The 18,888-nt window shown below is 40.4% G+C and overlaps 1 protein-coding gene across 6 annotated transcripts in view; it reads left to right on the top strand.

The window, feature by feature from the left end:
• Positions 1–18,888, top strand: part of DCDC2 (doublecortin domain containing 2) — a 122,191-nt gene that overhangs the window by 21,049 nt on the left and 82,254 nt on the right. For 4 of the 6 annotated variants that reach the window (XR_004644682.1, XM_034762416.1, XM_034762415.1 and 1 more), the window contains 2 exons: positions 3,509–3,560; positions 17,653–17,667. Coding sequence is in view for 5 of the 6 variants with exons in the window: in XM_034762416.1 (XP_034618307.1) it covers positions 3,509–3,560; positions 17,653–17,667 (67 nt within the window). In the remaining variant the exon portion in view is untranslated. The remainder of the gene's footprint in view (positions 1–3,508; positions 3,561–17,652; positions 17,668–18,888) is intronic. The other 2 variants (XM_034762417.1, XM_034762419.1) reach the window with 1 other exon arrangement.

The following is an 18,888-nucleotide window of genomic DNA, read 5'->3' as shown; positions in this document are numbered from 1 at the left end:
GAAAGTGCTAATGGGAGATGTGTATCAAACTCTGCTCATCTACCAATATTTTTGTGGCTGTTTTCAAGAAAATCTGTTGAGGAGACCCTCTACCCAACTCTGCTCACCTGCAGATGCATGTGGAACTCCCAGCAGAAAATGCCACTGGGCGGACCCTGCACTGAATGATGATTGCCTGCAGATGCATGTGTGTCTTCCAACTGGAAGTGCTAATGGGGAAAACCCTGTATTGAACACTGACCAGCTGCCAATGAATCTGATGCTTCTGGCAAAGACAGCTTAAAGGAGACACTTGAACTCCAGCCATCTGCCAGTTCATCTTTAACTTCTGTAGGAAGTGCCAAAATGAAGCACTGTGTTGAGATACAACTACCCACTGCAGCATCCTGGGCTCCAGCACATGCCCCATTGCATGTTCCTGCACAGAGTTACAGCCAAAATCGCTGTGCCTGGTGCCTGGCACACATGGGAGACCTATATTTTTCTTAGTTTTTCAGCGTATAACTATGTGGGCAGAGTTAAGTTAGTCAGGGTGCTTTGTTCAAGGAGTCCAACCCCAAGTTCCTAAGCATGAGGTGTTTTTTTTTTTTTAACTCTAATTTTCTTGAAAGGCAATATGCAGTTGTCAAAGTCAGACTCAGGACTCACAATTTGTCAGACCACTCTGTTTATTAGCAAAGCGCTCTGCTAATACACCCAGATAATGTGAGTACCATGCAAGACTCAAACTATCTTATTTATACAGATAAAAGGGCACGAACTTAACAAGATAACAAAAGGAAGCAGAACTGATAAGTTTACCTGGGGTTAGAAATACATATCTTATTTCCTTACTATCTGTTACCGATCTCCTGTTAATATCCCACCATCAGCTTAAGTGGACCCATTGTTTCATACCTTAATGTTTCTCTTCCTGACAACTATATTTCAACATTCCTTATTCCTGCTTAAAGGAACATACAGCATTTCTTTAATCCATTCTATTTTAACAATATAATTAATTCTACTTTCACACAGTCAAACAACCAATGCGTACTGCAGTTCAAACGTCACCTAATCAAAGTTTTTTTGTGTGGGAATATAGGTTTTAATTAGGGCTGTCAATTCATCGCAGTTAACTCACGCGATTAACTCAAAAAATTAATTGCTATTAATCGCACTTATAACAATAGAATACCAATTGAAATTTATTAAATATTTTTGGATGTTTTTCTACATTTTCAATATTGATTTCAATTACAACACAATACAAAAGTGCACAGTGCTCACTTTATATTATTTTTTTTTTACACATATATGCATTGTAAAAATGATAAAAGAAATAGTATTTTTCAATTCACCACGTACAAGTACTGAAGTGTAGGGGGGAGGGATAGCTCAGTGATTTGAGCATTGGCCTGCTAAACCCAGGGTTGTGAGTTCAATCCTTGAGGGCGACATTTAGGGAATCTGGGGCAAAAATCTGTCTTGGGATTGGTCCTGCTTTGAACAGGGGGTTGGACTAGATGGCCTTCTGAGGTTCCTTCCAAAGTTGATATTCTATCTCTTTATTGTGAAAGTGTAGCTTACAAATGCAGATTTTTTTTTGGTTACATAACTGCACTCAAAAACAAAACAGTGTAAAACTTTAGAGCCTACAAGTCCACTTAGGCCCACTTCTTATTCTGCCAGTTGCTAAAACAAACAAGTTGACGGAAGATACTGCTGCCTGCTTCTTATTTACAATGTCACCTGAAAGTGAGAACAGGCGTTCGCATCGCAATTTTGTAGCTGGTGTTGCAAGGTATTTACATGCCAGATATGCTAAACATTTGTATGTCCCTTCCATGCTTTGGCCACCATTCCAGAAGACATGCTTCCATGCTGATGATTCTCGTTAAAAAAAAAAATGCGTCAATTAAATTTGGGACTGTACTCCTTGGGGAGAGAATTGTATGTCTCCTGCTTGGTTTTACCTGCATTCTGCATATATTTCAAGTTATAGCAGTCTCAGATGATGACCCAGCACGTTTGTTTTAAGAACACTTTCACAGCAGATTTGACAAAATGCAAAGAAGTGACCGATGTGAGATTTCTAAAAATAGCTACAGCACTCGACCCAAGGTTTAAGAATCTGAAGTGTCGTCCAAAATCTGAGAGGGACGAGATGTGGAGCATGCTTTTACAAGTCTTAAAAGAGCAACACATGCGGAAACTACAGAACCCAAACCACCAAAAAAAAAAAAAATCAACCATCTGCTAGTGGCATCTGAGTCAGATGATGAAAATGAACATGCGTCAGGTCTGCACTGCTTTGGATCGTTATCAAGCAGAACCCATCATCAGCATGGAAGCATGTCCTCTGGAATGGTGGTTGAAGCATGAAGGGACGTATGAATATTTAGCGCATCTGGCATGTAAATAGCCAGCTACAACAGTGCCATGCGAATGCCTGTTCTCACTTTCAGGTGACATTGTAAACAAGAAGCGGGCAGTATTATCTCCTGCAAATTGTAACCAACTTTGTTTGTCTGAGTGATTTGCTGACCAAGAAGTAGGACTGAGTGGAGTTGTAGGCTCTAAAGTTTTACATTGTTTTATTTTTGAATGCAGGTTTTTTTGTACACAATTCTACATTTGTACGTTCAACTTTCATGATAAAGAGATAGCACTACAGTACTTGGACTCCCATGCCTATCCAACCCCCCTGCTCCCTGTCCCCTGACTGCCCCGTGGGACCTCCTGCCCCTTATCCAAGTCCCCGCTCCCTATCCCCTTACTGCTCAGAGCATCAGGCCTGGTAGCCGCACCATCCGGCTGGAGCCAGCCACACCGCCGTGCAGTCTAGAGCACCGGGGCAGGCCGGCAGCTCTCGCAGCCATGCTGCCCAGAACGCTGGTTGCATGGTGAGCTGAGGCTGCGGGAGAGGGAGGACAGCAGGGAAGGGGCTGGGGGCTAGCATCCCCGGCTGGGAGCTCAAAGGCCTGGCAGGACGGTCCCGCAGGCCGGATGTTGCCCACAGGCCGTAGTTTGCCCACCTCTGTACTAGAGGCTGATCAGGAAGATGGAATCCTTGAGCAGGGGCCAGAGTTAGCACCCTGACAGGAATCCTAGCACAACACCTATACATCTAATCTATTTACTGTCCCTCATCACAGTAGTAACTGAGCCTCTTTCTAAGAACTGGATTAGTGAGGGGCTGTGCTTTTTACAAGGACTGGGTTCCTGACTCTAGCTGGTGACTCCTCCTCCTGTCTTTTGTATCGGTCTCTGACTGGTAGGCATCTGGTAAACTTTTTAATTAGAAACCTGAATTAAGAGCACTTTATGCTATTGTGGCATGGTTTCTTTTCAGTGCTGCAAGTGGTCAGTTTGTTTCAGTATAAAACTTTGGTTATAATTATATAAGTGAAAACTCTCTACATCTTATTTTACTCATGCTAATTTAATTAAATATAAGAAAAAATATTTGTTGTTGAGATTAAATGCAGCTATAAGTAACCTATACCATTCTTTTCTCTTCCCCAAGCTATTTGGACATAGGAGAGGCAAAGAAAAAGCCTGCAGAAGTCAATAATGAGGTAATGAGACTCAACTATTTTTTAAAAAATCTAACATTAATACTAGTGTCATCTCTACATTTCTTATTGAAAATTTCGGTTTGTGCTTTGGTATCTCATGTTCAGAAATGATCAAAACCAAGTTGTTCAACATTATGAAGATGTTATTGATGTGACCGTTAGCCCCATCCACACTTCCCACATTTTAATTCTGACTGTGATGAACTGGTTGTCTTCCTTTCAGCTCTGACAGCTGGCAGGTCTAGCAATAAAATAAAGCATCAGTACAAACATTTTATTGCTGTTATCATTAGATGTGATTAGAAAATGAAGCTCTTTGCTGTGGAAGATTTTGATGAAAATGAAAAAAGTTTTGTTGAAAAAAAAATCAGTTTTCCATGTTCTGGCTGACAAATTTTAGAAAAAAATATGGACAGCCTTCTTGAGCTGCTCGAGAAACCAAAACTTTTTGTCTGGAAGATTTCTCAGGTCCATAATAGAATTTCTGGTCAAAACCAAAGAGAGACCAAGAGAGTGAAACCAAATTCCAAAACCTTTGGTGGTTTTTTGTTGTTGTTGTTGTTTTGCAAAGCAGAATTCTCATTTTCCGGAGAGCCCTATAGTCCTACACTGACCTCTAAGGCTTATGTCAGAGACATGTGACTGCTGGGAATAGGCATTTTAACCTAACAAGGAAATGAAACAAACTCCAAGAGGAATCAGTAAAGGTCTTTCTTATCAAATCTGTAACAGAAAGTAAACAATAATTGCATCAGTGAGAAAATAATGCTGCTTCACCAGTTGTTATATCTATCTGCATTTCTAATGCACACAGCACCTTTGCTTCTAGGCACTAGATGTCAAATCCTGGCCCCACTGAAGTCAGTGGGAGTTTTGCCATTGACTTCAATGGAGCCAGGATTTCACCCTAGATACAGGAGTAAGCATTATATCACACCAGAATATGCCCTAAAATGAACCTAATGCTCCTCCCTTTTTTGAGCTTCCTACTCACCTGGTTCCAGTCTGCAAAGGCTGTTACACTAATTCACTACTGGGAAAAGCCTTGCTTAAAGGGGGTGTATCTTGCACTGGCATTAAGAGTAGAGAAACTTGTAATCATCCTGATATCTAGTGGTAGTGTATTCCATGGCCAAGGGCCATTCACAGACTAGCTATGGCTACACTACAGCACTTGCAACTGCGCCACTGTAGTGCTGCTACTGCAGATGCTCTAAGCTGACAGCAGAGAGCTCTCCCATCAATTTAATTACTCCAGCCCCCACGAGCGGCTGGTAGCTGAGTCGGCAGGAGAAGCTCTTCCACCGACATTAGCACTGTCCATACCAGCGCTTAGGACGGTGTAACTTATGTCACTCAGAGGGGTGGCTTATTCACACACCTGTGAGTGAGTAAGTTATACTGACTTAAGCTGTAGTGTATACATAGCCTAAGAAGGGCATCTTTAGGCACCTTTTCAGTGATGTACAATGGGAATTAGGCATGCAATGCTTTCAATAATTAACAGGAGTCATACATCACAGTGAAAATATATTTACAGAAAAAATTTCAAATTACTTTCTCTGATCCAGCAATGCATAGCTCACCCTTGAGATGTGGGAGGAATTCTTCTTTGTTCCTTGCAGTGCCCCAATGTAAATATGGCATCAGATAGATGCTTAATTGTTTTGAAAAACAACAATTTCAGCTCACATTACTCCGCACCATTGTGTTGTGTGCGCGAGTTGGAGGTTAAGACAAGTGCCCCAGTGGGTAAGTGCATAAGCCTTTTACCCTTTAAGAAGAATTTTACATTCTGACTTGGATCACAGCTGAGAATCAGTGGGATGGCTTCATCGTAGTTTCCGTTTGTCCACCTTACCAAACCGCAAACAAATCAACTAATTTCAGCCAGATTCACAGACTTTGCTCAGAAGAAACCTTTCACTGGAATAATAAAGATATCGCAGGTCAGGAACAGGCTTCATTGACAAATGGTGTGGGAAAGCTTGCACAGTCAATGTTTGCACTGTGGCAACTTCTTTCTTGTTCAAAGTTACTAAGAATTATGTATGTACCTCAGGGACACAATATAGGCCCGCGGCATAGGTCAAGTCAGTATTTAATTTCATTTTTTTTTATTTTAAAAATTGCTTCTCTCTCCCTTTTGCTGTGTAAAGGTGTGACAGGGTGGACTAATCCCAGAAACCCCTTGCTGGATGCCTCAGGATCCTGCCACACCTATCCCAGGAAAGGAGCAATAGAGCTAAGTCCTCTGAGTGGCCTAGAGAGACTGTGAAGGCCTAGTCAATCAGAGGGTTGCAGGCTAGTATAAAAGGAGCTGCAGTGCAGCCCAGAGTCAGTTCCTTGCTAGAGCCAGAGAAGTGCAGCTCGTGCTTCTGGCTGACCAAAGGGAAATGCAGCACCATGGACAGCTCAGTACTGGCAGTGACCAGGGGAGCAAGAAAGAACTTCTGGAGGGCTGCTGGGACTGAATACAAGACTTCAGCCCTACAGAAAGGGTGACACATCGGTGAAGGCTGGGGCTGCAGGGAAGTGGTCCAGGGAACTGAAATAGTTTCATTAAAGGGACGTGGCAGCATGTGGCTGCTATTCTTAGGGTCCTTGTGCCAGGACCTGGAGTAGTGGGGGGGGGGCAGGTCCCCGACACATAGGCCACTGGGAAAGTGGCCTATAATCATACAGCAATAAATCCCCAGAAGGGGAACTGAACAGTTAAGAGGCCCTGCTGGAGAGCTGGGGCCTGAAGAGACCAAGAGTGTGAAACCATTGCCTCCAGGGAAGAAACCCTGGGGATATGGTCCAGGACTGTTTAAAGACTGCAGACACACCCAATCAGAAAGGGTGCTCATGGGTGCTACTCCATTATATTAAGACTAACAAATAACAGGGAAAAAGAACTAACTGACTATACAGGGAGATAGTGAAAATACTTTCCTATAAAGGGCTGCTCAATGTGCAATGTAAATTAACTGAAAAAATATTTCATATATAGTACTCCTAGATGTTACTTGTAGTAATAATAGGTAAAAGACTCACAGATTTTCACATACAACATTTAAAATAGTTTTTTAGCAAACAGAATGTGTCACATTTTACATCCTTTGGATAATGAAGAATATCACAGCATCACACCAAATGTCTGTCGGGTGCTAATACTGCTCAACTTTGAGGATTTCTCATTATTAAGTGTCTGTTACCCCAGGTTACATACATTAAACCCCTATTTGCACTACTAAGAGTGCTTTATACTTCTGAAAAGATAGTTTTTGGGATTGATGCTCTTCATCAGCCAGGAGTTGTAAAAAGAAATGTCGCTGAGATATAAAAAAAAAAAGTTATTTCTATATCCGAGTGACATGGACTCTCATCCCACAGGATCATACCATTGCAAAACACATTAGGTTCTGCACAATATTGGAAGTGGTAAAGACTGAATACCCTACGCTACTTGATATTATATTGTCACTGTTCAAAAGGTACAGGTGAGCTTGGATGCTATGGTTGGGGCTGGCTGAAAATTTTCCATCAAACTATCTTTGGATAGATAGTTGGGTTTTTGACTACATTACATTTTTAAAATAAACTGCTTTCACATCATATTTCAAGTATTTTCACATATCTCAATTTGCATTTTACTTGCACTTTGGATTCTGTTTGTTATCTTCAGAGTATCTAATGCAGACATAGCTAGCTGTTTAATTCTGTGTAATTAATGTATTTGAGTATAGGAGTCTAAAAATAAAATTAAACCAAATAATCTGTAAATGTTCATCTAGGGATATGAAGAGTAGCTACATGGCACCAACTGTTTTTAATGCATTAACATTTCATTAGAAAATCTCCTTTAAAGGGTTACTGCCAAGAACTTTAATCTCCAGATTTATTTGTGTAAAATAGCTTTTTGATGAAGCAAGTCCTGTTTTACTTTTTGCTAATATACCACTTCATTGTTATGGAATTAAAAATAAATCATACATTTTGGGAGGAGGTACGGGACCAAAAACCAATATTTTGTTTTTATTCTCCCTGTTTCCTATGCATTTTTTTTCCTAGCACTGTGTGGGATTTTTTGATGCTGTTCCACAAAGATGCTTTGGTATGATAAGGCATTAATTTAATAGAATTTCATAAATAAAACCTTCCTAGTTCGTTTCATTTAAAAAAATCAGTACTTGCCTAAGGGAAAGGGACAAAATTAGTAAGGAAAGATATTTATGGCTCAGCTCCTGCAAATGCACTCATCAGAGCCTACCTTTTCAGTTTTCTGAGAGCTTAAGGAAAAAAGCAGAGGAAGCTATTTTATATTTTGTTTATTTAATTAATTAATTGTATTCCACTAGCCACTAGAGCACCCATCCAGATCAGAGCTGCCTAGTGCTAAATGTTGACCAAGGAGCTTACTGGTGGCTTCACAAGCAGCTCCTGGCTACCATCAGGGTAAGGGAAGCTCTTTTTCTAAAGACAACTGCCACTGCCTTGCCTCTTCTTGTTGTGCTGAGGAGGGTGAGAAAACATCTGCCCTCCCCATCAGTTCTGCCTCTTCCTAAGCCTTCTTAGAAAGAAGATGGAACTGGCCAGGCACCTCATCCCTCAGCACAAAAGAAACACAAGAGCGGCCATATTGGGTCTGACCAGTGGTCCATGTAGCCCAGTATCTTGCCTGCTACAATGGGCAGTACCAAAGCTTCAGGGGAAGTATACAGAACAGGGCAGCTGGAGTGCTCCAAGCCTGTCTTCTTTTCTTGACTTTTGGTAGTCAAGGGTTTAGGGTAGCCCCTACGCATGGGGTTGAATCCCTGACCATCTTGGCTAATAGCCAAGGATGTATCCTCCATGAATTTATTTAGTTCTTTTTTTGAACCCAGTTATACTTTTGGCCATCACAACATCCCATGGCAATGAGTTCCACAGGTTAACATACTTCCTCTTGTTTACTTTGTATTAAACCTGCTGCCTATTAATTTCATTGAGTGATCCTTGGTTTTTGTATTGTGGGAAGAGGAAAATAACACTTCTCTATTCATTTTTTCCACACTAGTCATGATTTTATTAACCTCTATCATACCTCCCTTTAGTTTTCCCTTTTCTAAACTGAACAGCTCTAATCTTTTTAGTCTCTCCTCATATGGAAGCTGCTCTATATTTTGGATCTTCTTTGTTGCCCTCCTCCTAACCTTTTCCAGTTCCACTATATCCTTTTTGAGATGGGGCGACTAAAAGTGGACACAGTATTCAAAGTGTGGGTGCACCCTAGATTTATATAGTGGCATTATGATATTTTCTGTCTTATTTTCTATCCCTTTCGTAATAGTTCCTAACATTCTTCTAGCCTTTTTGATCTCTGCTGTGTATTGAGTGGAAGTTTTCAGAGAACTATCCAAAGTGACACCAAGATCTCTTTCTTGAGTGGTAACAGCTAATTTAGAATAGAGCATTATATATGTGTAGTTTGGGATTATTTTTTCTAATGTTCATTACTTTGCACTAATCAGTGTTGAATTTCATCTGCCATTTTGTTGCCCAGTCACCCACTTTTGTGAGACCCCTCTGTAACTCTTTGCAGTCAGCCTTGAGCCATGTCTACACTACCGCTTATGTCAGCAAAACTTGTCGCTCAAGGGTGTGAAAAAACACCCCGCTGAGCAACATAAATTACGCCAGCTTAAGTAGTAGTGTGCACAGGCTATGTCAGCAGGAGAGTGCTCATTGGGGGTGATTGACAGGGCTTTCTCTTTAGAACTAAATTCAGTTTTTTAAAATAGACCAGAAACATGACAGTATTTCCTGTTGTACCCTTGCAGTGACAAGGGTACCTCTAGAACTGGTCGAAATATTCCAAATTTCCAGTTGATGAATTTTGTTGGTGAAAATGACGGGGTAAGAAGTTTATGTGGATCAGGATTCCTATTCATGCACCAACTGCTGTCTCCCTCTTTCTCCTTCCCCACCATTTTCTCATTTATCCCGATAGATAAATAACAAGACATCTGCCATATCCCAGCATTGTGGTAGCTCCTCTGTGCTTAAGGGTGAAGTTAGCTTCCTATCAAAAATCAAATTTTCAACATCCCTTAATTTCCCCAGTAACCAGGCAGACCCTCAGAATTGTCACATGGAGGTTTTCCTGGGAAGTTTGGGGAAAAAAGTCTGAAGAACAGTTTTATGGCATCAGATTCTCAACTATGCCCAGTATTAGCTAGACTCAGTAGTGGATGTGAAGGAGAATGCAAAGGAGCCAGCTGCAGCTCCCTGATTCTGGGGCAAATTGTATGCCAGCCTCAGGGCTGCTGTAAATTACACTGGCAGGCCCCTTATGGGCTTTTATTCCAACACAAACAAATATACCTTCATTCCTGTTACTGCAGTACTGATGGGAAAAATACTGTAGTGTAAAAACATTTTACCCTGACTCAAGCTACAACCTTGATGCAACATATTTCCCAGGTCTCTTTCTGTCCTCCAGTCTTTTGGCAGTAGAATTCATTTTGAAGGAATACGTTCCGTTTGTAGTTAAAATGATCTTCAGCAGCAGTTCTCAAAGCTGGTCTGCCGCTTGTTCAGGGAAAGCCCCTGGCGGGCCGAGTCAGTTTGTTTACCTGCCGCGTCTGCAGGTTCGGCCGATGGCGGCTCCCACTGGCTGCAGTTCGCTGCTCCAGGCCAGTGGGGGCTGCGGGAAGGGCAGCCGGCACATCCCTCGGCCCCCGCCGCTTCCTGCAGCCCCCATTGACCTGGAGCGGTGAACCGCAGCCAATGGGAGCCACGATCGGCCGAACCTGCGGACGCGGCCGGTAAACAAACCGGCCCAGCCCACCAGGGGCTTTCCCTGAATAAGCGGCGGACTGGCTTTGAGAACCACTGATCTACAGTACAGGTGTATCTCAAATGTTGTTAAACTGTCTAATCTCTGGAGGGAAGGTGGGTCAACATACTTACCGTTTGATTATTATGAATAAAGCCTAATTGTTTGTAATGAACAAACAGGGCAGTCATCAAGTGATCCATTCCCATACCTGTCATCCATCTCAGCTTCTGGTAGAGGCTTAGGGACACCCAGAGCATGGGGTTGCATCCCTGACCACCTTGGCTAATAGCCATTGACAGACCTAACCTCCATGAACATATCTAATTCTTTTTTGAACCCAGTTATACTTTTGGCCTTAATAATATCCTCAGGCAATGAATTCCACAGGCTGACTGTGTGTTTTGTGAAGAAGTGCTTTCTTATTTTTGTTTTAAGCCTGCTGCCTATTAATTTCATTGGGTGACCCCTGCTTCTTTTGTTATGTGAAGGGGTAAGTAACACTCCCTATTCACTTTCTCTACACCATTCATGCTTTTATAGACTTCTATCATATTCCCCCTTAGTCATCTCTTTTCTAAGCTGAACAGTCCCCGTTGTTTTAACCTCTCCTCATATGGAAGCTGTTCCATACCCCTAATCATTTTTGTTGCCTTTCTCTGTACCTTTTTTAATTATGATATATCGTTTTTGAGATGGGGTGACCAGAACTGTATGCAGTATTTGCAACTCTTTTAAGTTCTTTTAAGCTTTATTTGATTCAGAAAAATATACTCAATTGAAAAAGAAAAGATATTTTATGGAGGACAGAGATTTGAACATACTGAAGTAAACATCACGTTACTGTGAAAACAGAGAGTCACAAGCCCTTATTTGAATGAGAGTATGTACTATAATATTAAAGAACTAGTTTTCCCTTACTGAGACGTGCAAATGAAGATTGTACGTGCTCATATGGAATGACATCTATTCTCCAGAGTTTTTAGGTGGTCCTGTGTTAAGGCCCTTTGCTGATCATATTGTTATATTTGTCCTTAAAAGCTAATAGACAGATTTTTTTCTAAACAGCAACATCTTTCAGTTGTCTTATCCACTGATCAGTTTTTGACATGGATTTCTGGAACAAGGTGACCACATGGCAAGCTGTGAGACTGTTTATTATTATCATTATTATTTGTATTATAATAGCTTCTTTTTGTTGTGTGTATTTTAAAAAGACATTCACAGGCACATAAGAAAATGTCATGTCAATATATATTGGAGCATAGAGAGAGAGAGGTACACAAACTCGTATTGTAGGGTTTGTGTATAGTGTAGGCAGATGTGTAGTAGGTTGGGGAAGAATCTTTCTGTATTATTATGTGGGTGGATGGATGGGCATGTCCTATCTGGGTGAGGTAATGTGGTTTTAATTCTGGGCTGTTACCATTTGTCCTTGTCTCTTATATGTTAAAAGTAGACTACTGGCTAGAGCCCAGTGATCTTCAAACAGTTCCTAGGATTTTCAGATTCTGTCTGGGATTTATTTCATCCCTTTAATTTCTTGTATTTCATAGACTCATAGATTTTAAGGCCAGAAAGGACCATCTAGTCTGACCTCCTGCACATCACACACCATAGAACCTCACCCACTCACACCTGTGATAGGCCCATAACCTCTGGCTGAGTTACTGAAGTCCTCAGATCTTGATTTAAAGACTTCAAGTTACAGAGAATCCACCATTTACTCTAGTTCAAACTGACAAGTGACCCGTGCCCCATGCTGCACAGCTTGTAGGTTCTCGTTTTGCCAGCCATAGTATAATGATGCATTTTCTTTCAGTAGCTGTTAATATTTTGAGCAAGTATCACTCTTTGTCATTATGGATATTTGGAGGTGTGTCCATCAGGACATAATAGTTTGAGATTTTGTTTGAAATATATGTCAAAGGATTTCTGTGAGTTTTCATGTGTGTGACCAGAATGTGTGGGTCTGTGGGCAGGTCCAGAAGGTGAGTGTGTGGTGGCCAATATGCCCACATCTTCTCCAGCAGAGGTTAGTAATTGCTAGAATGTAGAAGAAGCATTTGATATCTTTCCACTGGAATTTTCTCCAAAGCACAGTGAGGAGGTATGTGTATAGGTATTTTGGAGGATGTCTGCCATTCTCTGTCATATCCTGGAATTCTGCTTCCCGTTTTTCATTTATATGTTGTGACTTAATTATTTCAGAATCACTAAGGGCTACATAAAGTTTGACAGTTAAATCTCTGGATCCACCTATTTGAGCCTTTTTGATGCCTCTTTCAGAATAGACAGTAGTGATGGTACAATATGTCTTCCTGGTCTGCACTGGTCTGTAAGTAGTGTTTGTAACTGGAGGAATTTGTAATAATTTGATTTGGGGAGCTGATATTGGGAGCTCAGTGTATCATATGATTAAATCCTTAACACTGGGTAGACTTTTTGTTATGACATATCGTGTAAATCGATATGAAAAATACTTGGAATTAATTCCAGTATTTATGCTTTTTGTACTTTTTGGAAGTTTGTATTTAGGGTTACCTGACAAATAGTTCCTACACCTAACCACTGAGAAAAAGTTGCTGTTATGTAGACACTGTGAGTGGACTGTTGATTCGGTTCTTAGATTTTTAGCCATTGATCACTGAAAATTAATTCCCATTTCTTCAGTAGAGGAAATATGTCGTGAGGTACTTCTGAAAACAGTTGAGAAATGATTGAACTATCCCATTTTTCAGTGCTCTCAGAATGCAGCTGAAGATGGGATCGGCTTTGCCAGGCCAAACTAATCCTCACGGAAGCAAATTTTTCCTGATTTTTAGCAATAAGCAATCACAGCTCCTGTTATAAAAATAGCATACACAAAATATTGCATCAAGTATCAGAGGGGTAGCCGTGTTAGTCTGAATCTGTAAAAAGCAAAATATTTTACAAATTACAATATTTTACAATTTTACAAAATATTGCTTTATGCTTGGAAGCAATTGAATTGTATGCATGATGTCCATTCATACTGCCATACAAATATGCCTGATAAAGACCCCTTAAGTGTTCTTTATTGCTCCACATCTTAAAAACTTGATTTCTTTCGCAATTTGCTTCAGGGGCTGAGTATGGAATTCCTCATTTTCTGAAGTGGGATATAATTAACTGTATTAAAAATATTGCTGCTGGTATAACATACAGCATGAAATTGTCAAAATATAGGGTACAGATGCCAAAGTTTTGATTTAGTTTTCTATCCATGATTGTGTAAAGCTTGCAAATGAAACATTTGATATGTTTTTTAAACCTCTGGAGCAACATCTTTATAAGTTAAATTTTGCATGGCATTGTTTGGTAGTTAGTATCCTGGTAACGTAATTAGCACAACAAGACATACAAACATAGTTACTATTCCGAGTGTTCATAATCAAACTAATACCAGTAGGAATCAGTATGGAATTGACCAGACGGTATCTTTTGGTTTGTACATACTGCTAATTGGGATCATGTATTTTGGAAAGCTAATCATTCTGCTGCCATCTGCATTAGCAATGTATATGGAAGAGATTATCTTAATTTTTATAATTCCATGTACCTTTGTAATGAGCTTATTTATGGACTGGTTCAAAGCCCTCTGAAGTCAACAGAAAGACTCCCACTGACTTAAATGGGCTTTGGATCAAGCGCATGGAGATTTTATGTTTTGTATTGGGTTTAACATAAGAGTAGCTAATTAGTCTCTTCTAGGTAATTAATGTGGATGATGTTTTCAAGGAAGCGAACTATAATTTCATTTTTTTGGGTCCAGTTCTGCAGTCTTTAATGAGGTACAACTCCATGTAAGTATAAATACTGGCATTTTCTGTAAGCAGCATTGCCTTCCCCAAGTGTTCAAAAATCATAAATCAGGTCCACACACACACACACACACACACACACACATGACATTGGATTAAAAATCAAGAGATGTTCAAAAATAATACTTTTTTAAAAATTTGATTTCTTGTTTTTGAACCTTTATGGTCCACATCTTCAAGCTTTTCTCTGCAGCCTTGGGGGGCAAAGACCTTTTATTTTATCTTAAATGAAGCTCAAACCTGAGAGTGTCAGAGGTGAAAAGGGTGAGACAGCAAATACGCTGTGTAGAAGGCACCCCCAGTCTGTCCATTCATTTTGAATGAGGAGAAAAATCTGAGTGAAGTTGCTGAGCCCCTTCTGCCCCTTCCTCATAACAGACCCTCCCCATGTATTTAGTTTCTGATGCGGTTTCTCCAGATGATTATCTAGATTGTTATTTAAGCATCCACAGTGAACTTGATGCTGGACAAGATAGAGACATGAAATCAGATCCTCAGTTGATGTAAATCTGTATAACTATGTTGAAACCAATGAAGCTACCCTGGTTTATGCCAACTGAAGATTTGGCCTGTAATCTCTGCCTTGAGGAGTTTACAGTGATACATGTTGAATATAATAGAATTTTCCCTCCAGAACTTGCATACATGGGGCCAGATATGCCCACATAGGCACAGAGGGTACAAACGACAATGCTCTTCTATTGACATAGGTAGCTGCTGTGGAGTAAGATTTACTCTGGAGGTGAGCGGGAGCCTTCTTTATGGTTTTCAGTGGAAGAGGGCAGCTTTAAATGCTTGTGGGGGCTCTCTAGGAGCCTTGCTGTCAGAGGCTGCCTGGAAGATTTGCTGCATCAGCAAATACATATTGGCCTGGCACTGCCTCTTTCCTGCTCAGTTATGCTCAATAGGGATTGTGCTGGTTGACAGGAGAGAAGATTGTGTGTAAGCTGCCAAATGTCTGTGGAAGCTGAGAGAACCCAGTGAGTTAATATGGACCATGGATGTTAAGTGTGTCTTTGTAGAGCTAGCAGCTCTAGACATCTCTAGGAGTACTTTATTTCCACGCCAATAGAGGTAGGCCTCTAGCTAAAGATAAAGAAATTGTGGCCAGGTCCACTGGTACATTGTGGTTGCTTTGCACTATTCAGTGTTGTAATACAGCCATAAACCTAGAGTAATTGGTCGGTCACTGCTTTGGGTCAGTGGAATGGTACAAAACATTTAGAACATGCTGGTGAATCTGGTCCTATATCTTTAAGAAGCATACATAAAGAACACCAGTAATAAAAATCTTATATTTATGTGGTGGATAAAATTGTTTCATGTGCTGTGATAGCTTTTAAAATAAAATAAAATAAAATAAAGATGACGTTTATCTTTTTTTCTTTGCTTTTGACCATTGAACCGTGAACCTACTTTCATTTGCATCACAAGCTTTGAACATCCAGGATGATGTATGTTAATGGGGTTTCAGTTGTTTTGACCCCAGCTCTGCCCTTAGGGAAAGCAAACATTTGTTCTCAATTTTCCTGGGCTTAACAAACTGGCCATTGTAACAAACTGGCCAAGCCATGGCTCATTATATGAGCTGATAAGTTTGGTATGCAACACTGTGTTGAAATCTTTCAAATTTCAAAAGGTTTAGCTATATAGTAACATGAGTAATGTGATAGACACTAGTTTTGCCATAGACATATAATAATACTTACTGCAGTAGCAGTGGGCCATATCCTTTGCTGCTCTAAATTGGAATAGGGCTATCAACTTTAATGAAGCTACACTGATTTACAACAGCTGAGAATCTGGCCGAAAGAATGGCTTTATTCGGGTATGTGAGGGAAGGCTTGAAGCTGTTCAGGTGAGCCCCTTTGCTAGGGACCGGGTGTTTGTTTTGAACAGGACAAGGCAGCAGATCAGTTTAGTCATGTCATGTTTTAGCTAGAGATTAAATGAATTCCATCAGTGTAGCAATCAGTGCAGGTGCCTCCAGACTTTCATCCTTTGGCACGGATTTCAGATCGCAGATGTGCAGTCATGTTTGTTGCTTGCTGGAAGGAGAAGACAAGCTAAGATGAATGCTTTCATTCTATTTTTAAATCTCTTCAAGGTGACGAAAATTGCCTAGATTTTAGTCTCAATCAATCTTCCTAATGTACCAGATGCAGTTTCCCGCCCTTCCCTCACAGCAATCCACTGCTTCTCATGTCTGATTAAATATTGGTGTGTGCCACCACAGAATGCAGTGATAATAGTATGTAATCAACTATGTAATTTTCAGGTATTAAGAGCTTAATTCTACAAAGTGTTGAGCACCTTCTGCAAAGTCCTGTATACGCTCAGCCCAGTAGAAGTTTAAGTACTTTGCTAGACTGGGGCCTAAGTTTCTTATTTGTAACTAGACTGTCCTCTCTTTGTGTGGGAAAGGGGAGAGGAGGAGGAGGAAAGTGAAGTCATATAACGTACCATTCATAGATTCTAAAACTATAAATATGGTAATCAACAAATAAGCTTACATGTTAATTAGCCCAAAGAGAAATATACCATTTGCTACATCTTTGGTTTTATGGCTCAGTTGTAGCAAGCATAGTTCTGATCCCAGTGTAGACAGGGTCTTCTGTTGATTCAAATGTCACTCTTAGCTACTTTTTTCTTTACCTGTTAATGGTTAATACACTCATGAAAGTCTTGGAATGTGTGTCTGAGTCCCAAGCCAATATAGCCTGTGCCCCTGCAGTGTTGCTGAAAGTCTTCAGACCAGTAACTGTACTTAATTGTGATTTCAGCTTGAAGCATTGAATTGCATACTGCTCGGGTTGCCTGACCAATGTGGTGCTATTGCAGACTTCACTTTCACAAGTGGTGCTCAACCCTGGGGGCTGGTCTACACTCGGGGGTCGGGGGAATGGTTCCAAGATACGCAACTTCAGCTACGCGAATAGCGTAGCTGAATTTGAAGTATCTTGGATCGAATTACCTGGGGTCCACATGGTGCGGGATCGACGGCCGTGGCTCCCCCATCGACTGCGCTACTGCCGCTCGCTCTGGTGGAGTTCCGGAGTTGACAGTGAGCGCGTTCGGGGATCAATATATCGCGTCTTAACGAGACGCAATATATCAATCCCGGATAAATCGATTGCTACCCGCCGATACGGCAGGTAATGAAGACGTGCCCCCAGTGTTGACAATTTCTCATTTTCATGAGCAATAAATTCATTGTTAACATAGTTCTAATGCTAGCATTAAACTAATGCTTCAATCGCTCACCTTCAAGAGCACAAGATCACTCTCTATTAAAACTTAAAAAATAGACTTAGAAAGTGTTTTATGCTGAATTTTTGTCTGATAGATAGAAACTTGTGTATGTTTATTATAGATAATTTGATTGTATATATGTTAATTATTTAATTGCTAAACATATTGTGTTTTTTTTTTTTTTTGCCAACAGTTAACAGTGGAAGATGTAAGTACAAGTATTAGCTAGCAGTGTGTGTATGTGTATATTATTGCCAAATTTTATGAATATTTAATAAATACCTGTAAGGACTATAGTATAAGGATAAATGATGTATGGAGTGTTTGTTATAGAATGACGATAATTTTTACATATCATGCTTTTATTAGAAGTTTAATGCACATTCTGGTTGGGATTTTCAAAGGGGCTTAAGGGAGTTAGACACCCTACTCCATTAAAATGAAAGGGATTTAGGCACTTCCTCGCATAGAAATCCCAGCTTTAGTACCCTAGGTTTTGCTATGAGCCTCAGTCATGCTGCAAAAAGTGAGGATGAAAGTTTGGCTTAAAGATACACACTTTAGAGGCCTCAGAATCAGTGTTCTGTGAATGCTTGAATTTCGGAAGCCATGACCACCTGAGGCTGTGATCTCATCAGATTTCAGAAGCTAAGCTGAGTTGGGTTTAGTTAGTAGTTGTATGGGAGACCTCCAAGAAAATCTCAGTGTGCTGTAAAAAGTCATTTTGCTGTGTTATTGCTGAGTCAATAATGAACAAATATGGCATTAGCGAGAACAGAACAGCAGTGTTGGAGATGCCATCTTTTTAGATGAAATATAACAGAGACATCCATGATGGTTGTAAGCGTTAGAGATACCATGCTGTATTTCACAAGACTACTGGGGTTGGCTCCTATAGACTGACAAATTCTAATTTAAATAATAACATAAAATTGCCCCGAAGTTTAAGTTGGATACAATGCTCTTCTCTTCCTTTCTTAAAATTGTACAGTCCTGCTGTGTGCTATCATTTAACATGATAAACTGGGACCTCACACAAATCAGAAATTATTACCTAGGCAATTTTCACCAGGTGGTAGATGGAAACTGCCTTGAAATGGCCCATTTGAAAGAAATTGAGGGAGCTTAGATATGAAAGCATAAGAGGGCCAGATTCTCATGGAAGTCAATAAAACTATGCTGATTAAAGTGAAATTAAACTACCGTGCATTAGAGGATATAGGTTCTACTGGTGCTGGCTTCTTAACATAAGTGCAAATATTTACCCAAGGCTTCACTTGGGTTAATATGTAACTTTGTAGCCCCGGAGGGGTCAGACTATTCCAGACACTATGCCATTGTGGTCTCTCCTACAAAGGAAATATGAGCACATCAATGTATGCCTTAAACAAACACTGAGCCAGATATTCAGCTGGTGTAAATTGGCATA

The sequence above is a fragment of the Trachemys scripta genome, chromosome 2 (genome assembly GCF_013100865.1).
Source record: "Trachemys scripta elegans isolate TJP31775 chromosome 2, CAS_Tse_1.0, whole genome shotgun sequence".
In the NCBI taxonomy this organism is placed as follows: Eukaryota; Metazoa; Chordata; order Testudines; family Emydidae; genus Trachemys; species Trachemys scripta.
The sequence above is the reverse complement of the archived record's forward strand: the minus strand, read 5'-3'. Positions and strand labels throughout refer to the sequence as shown.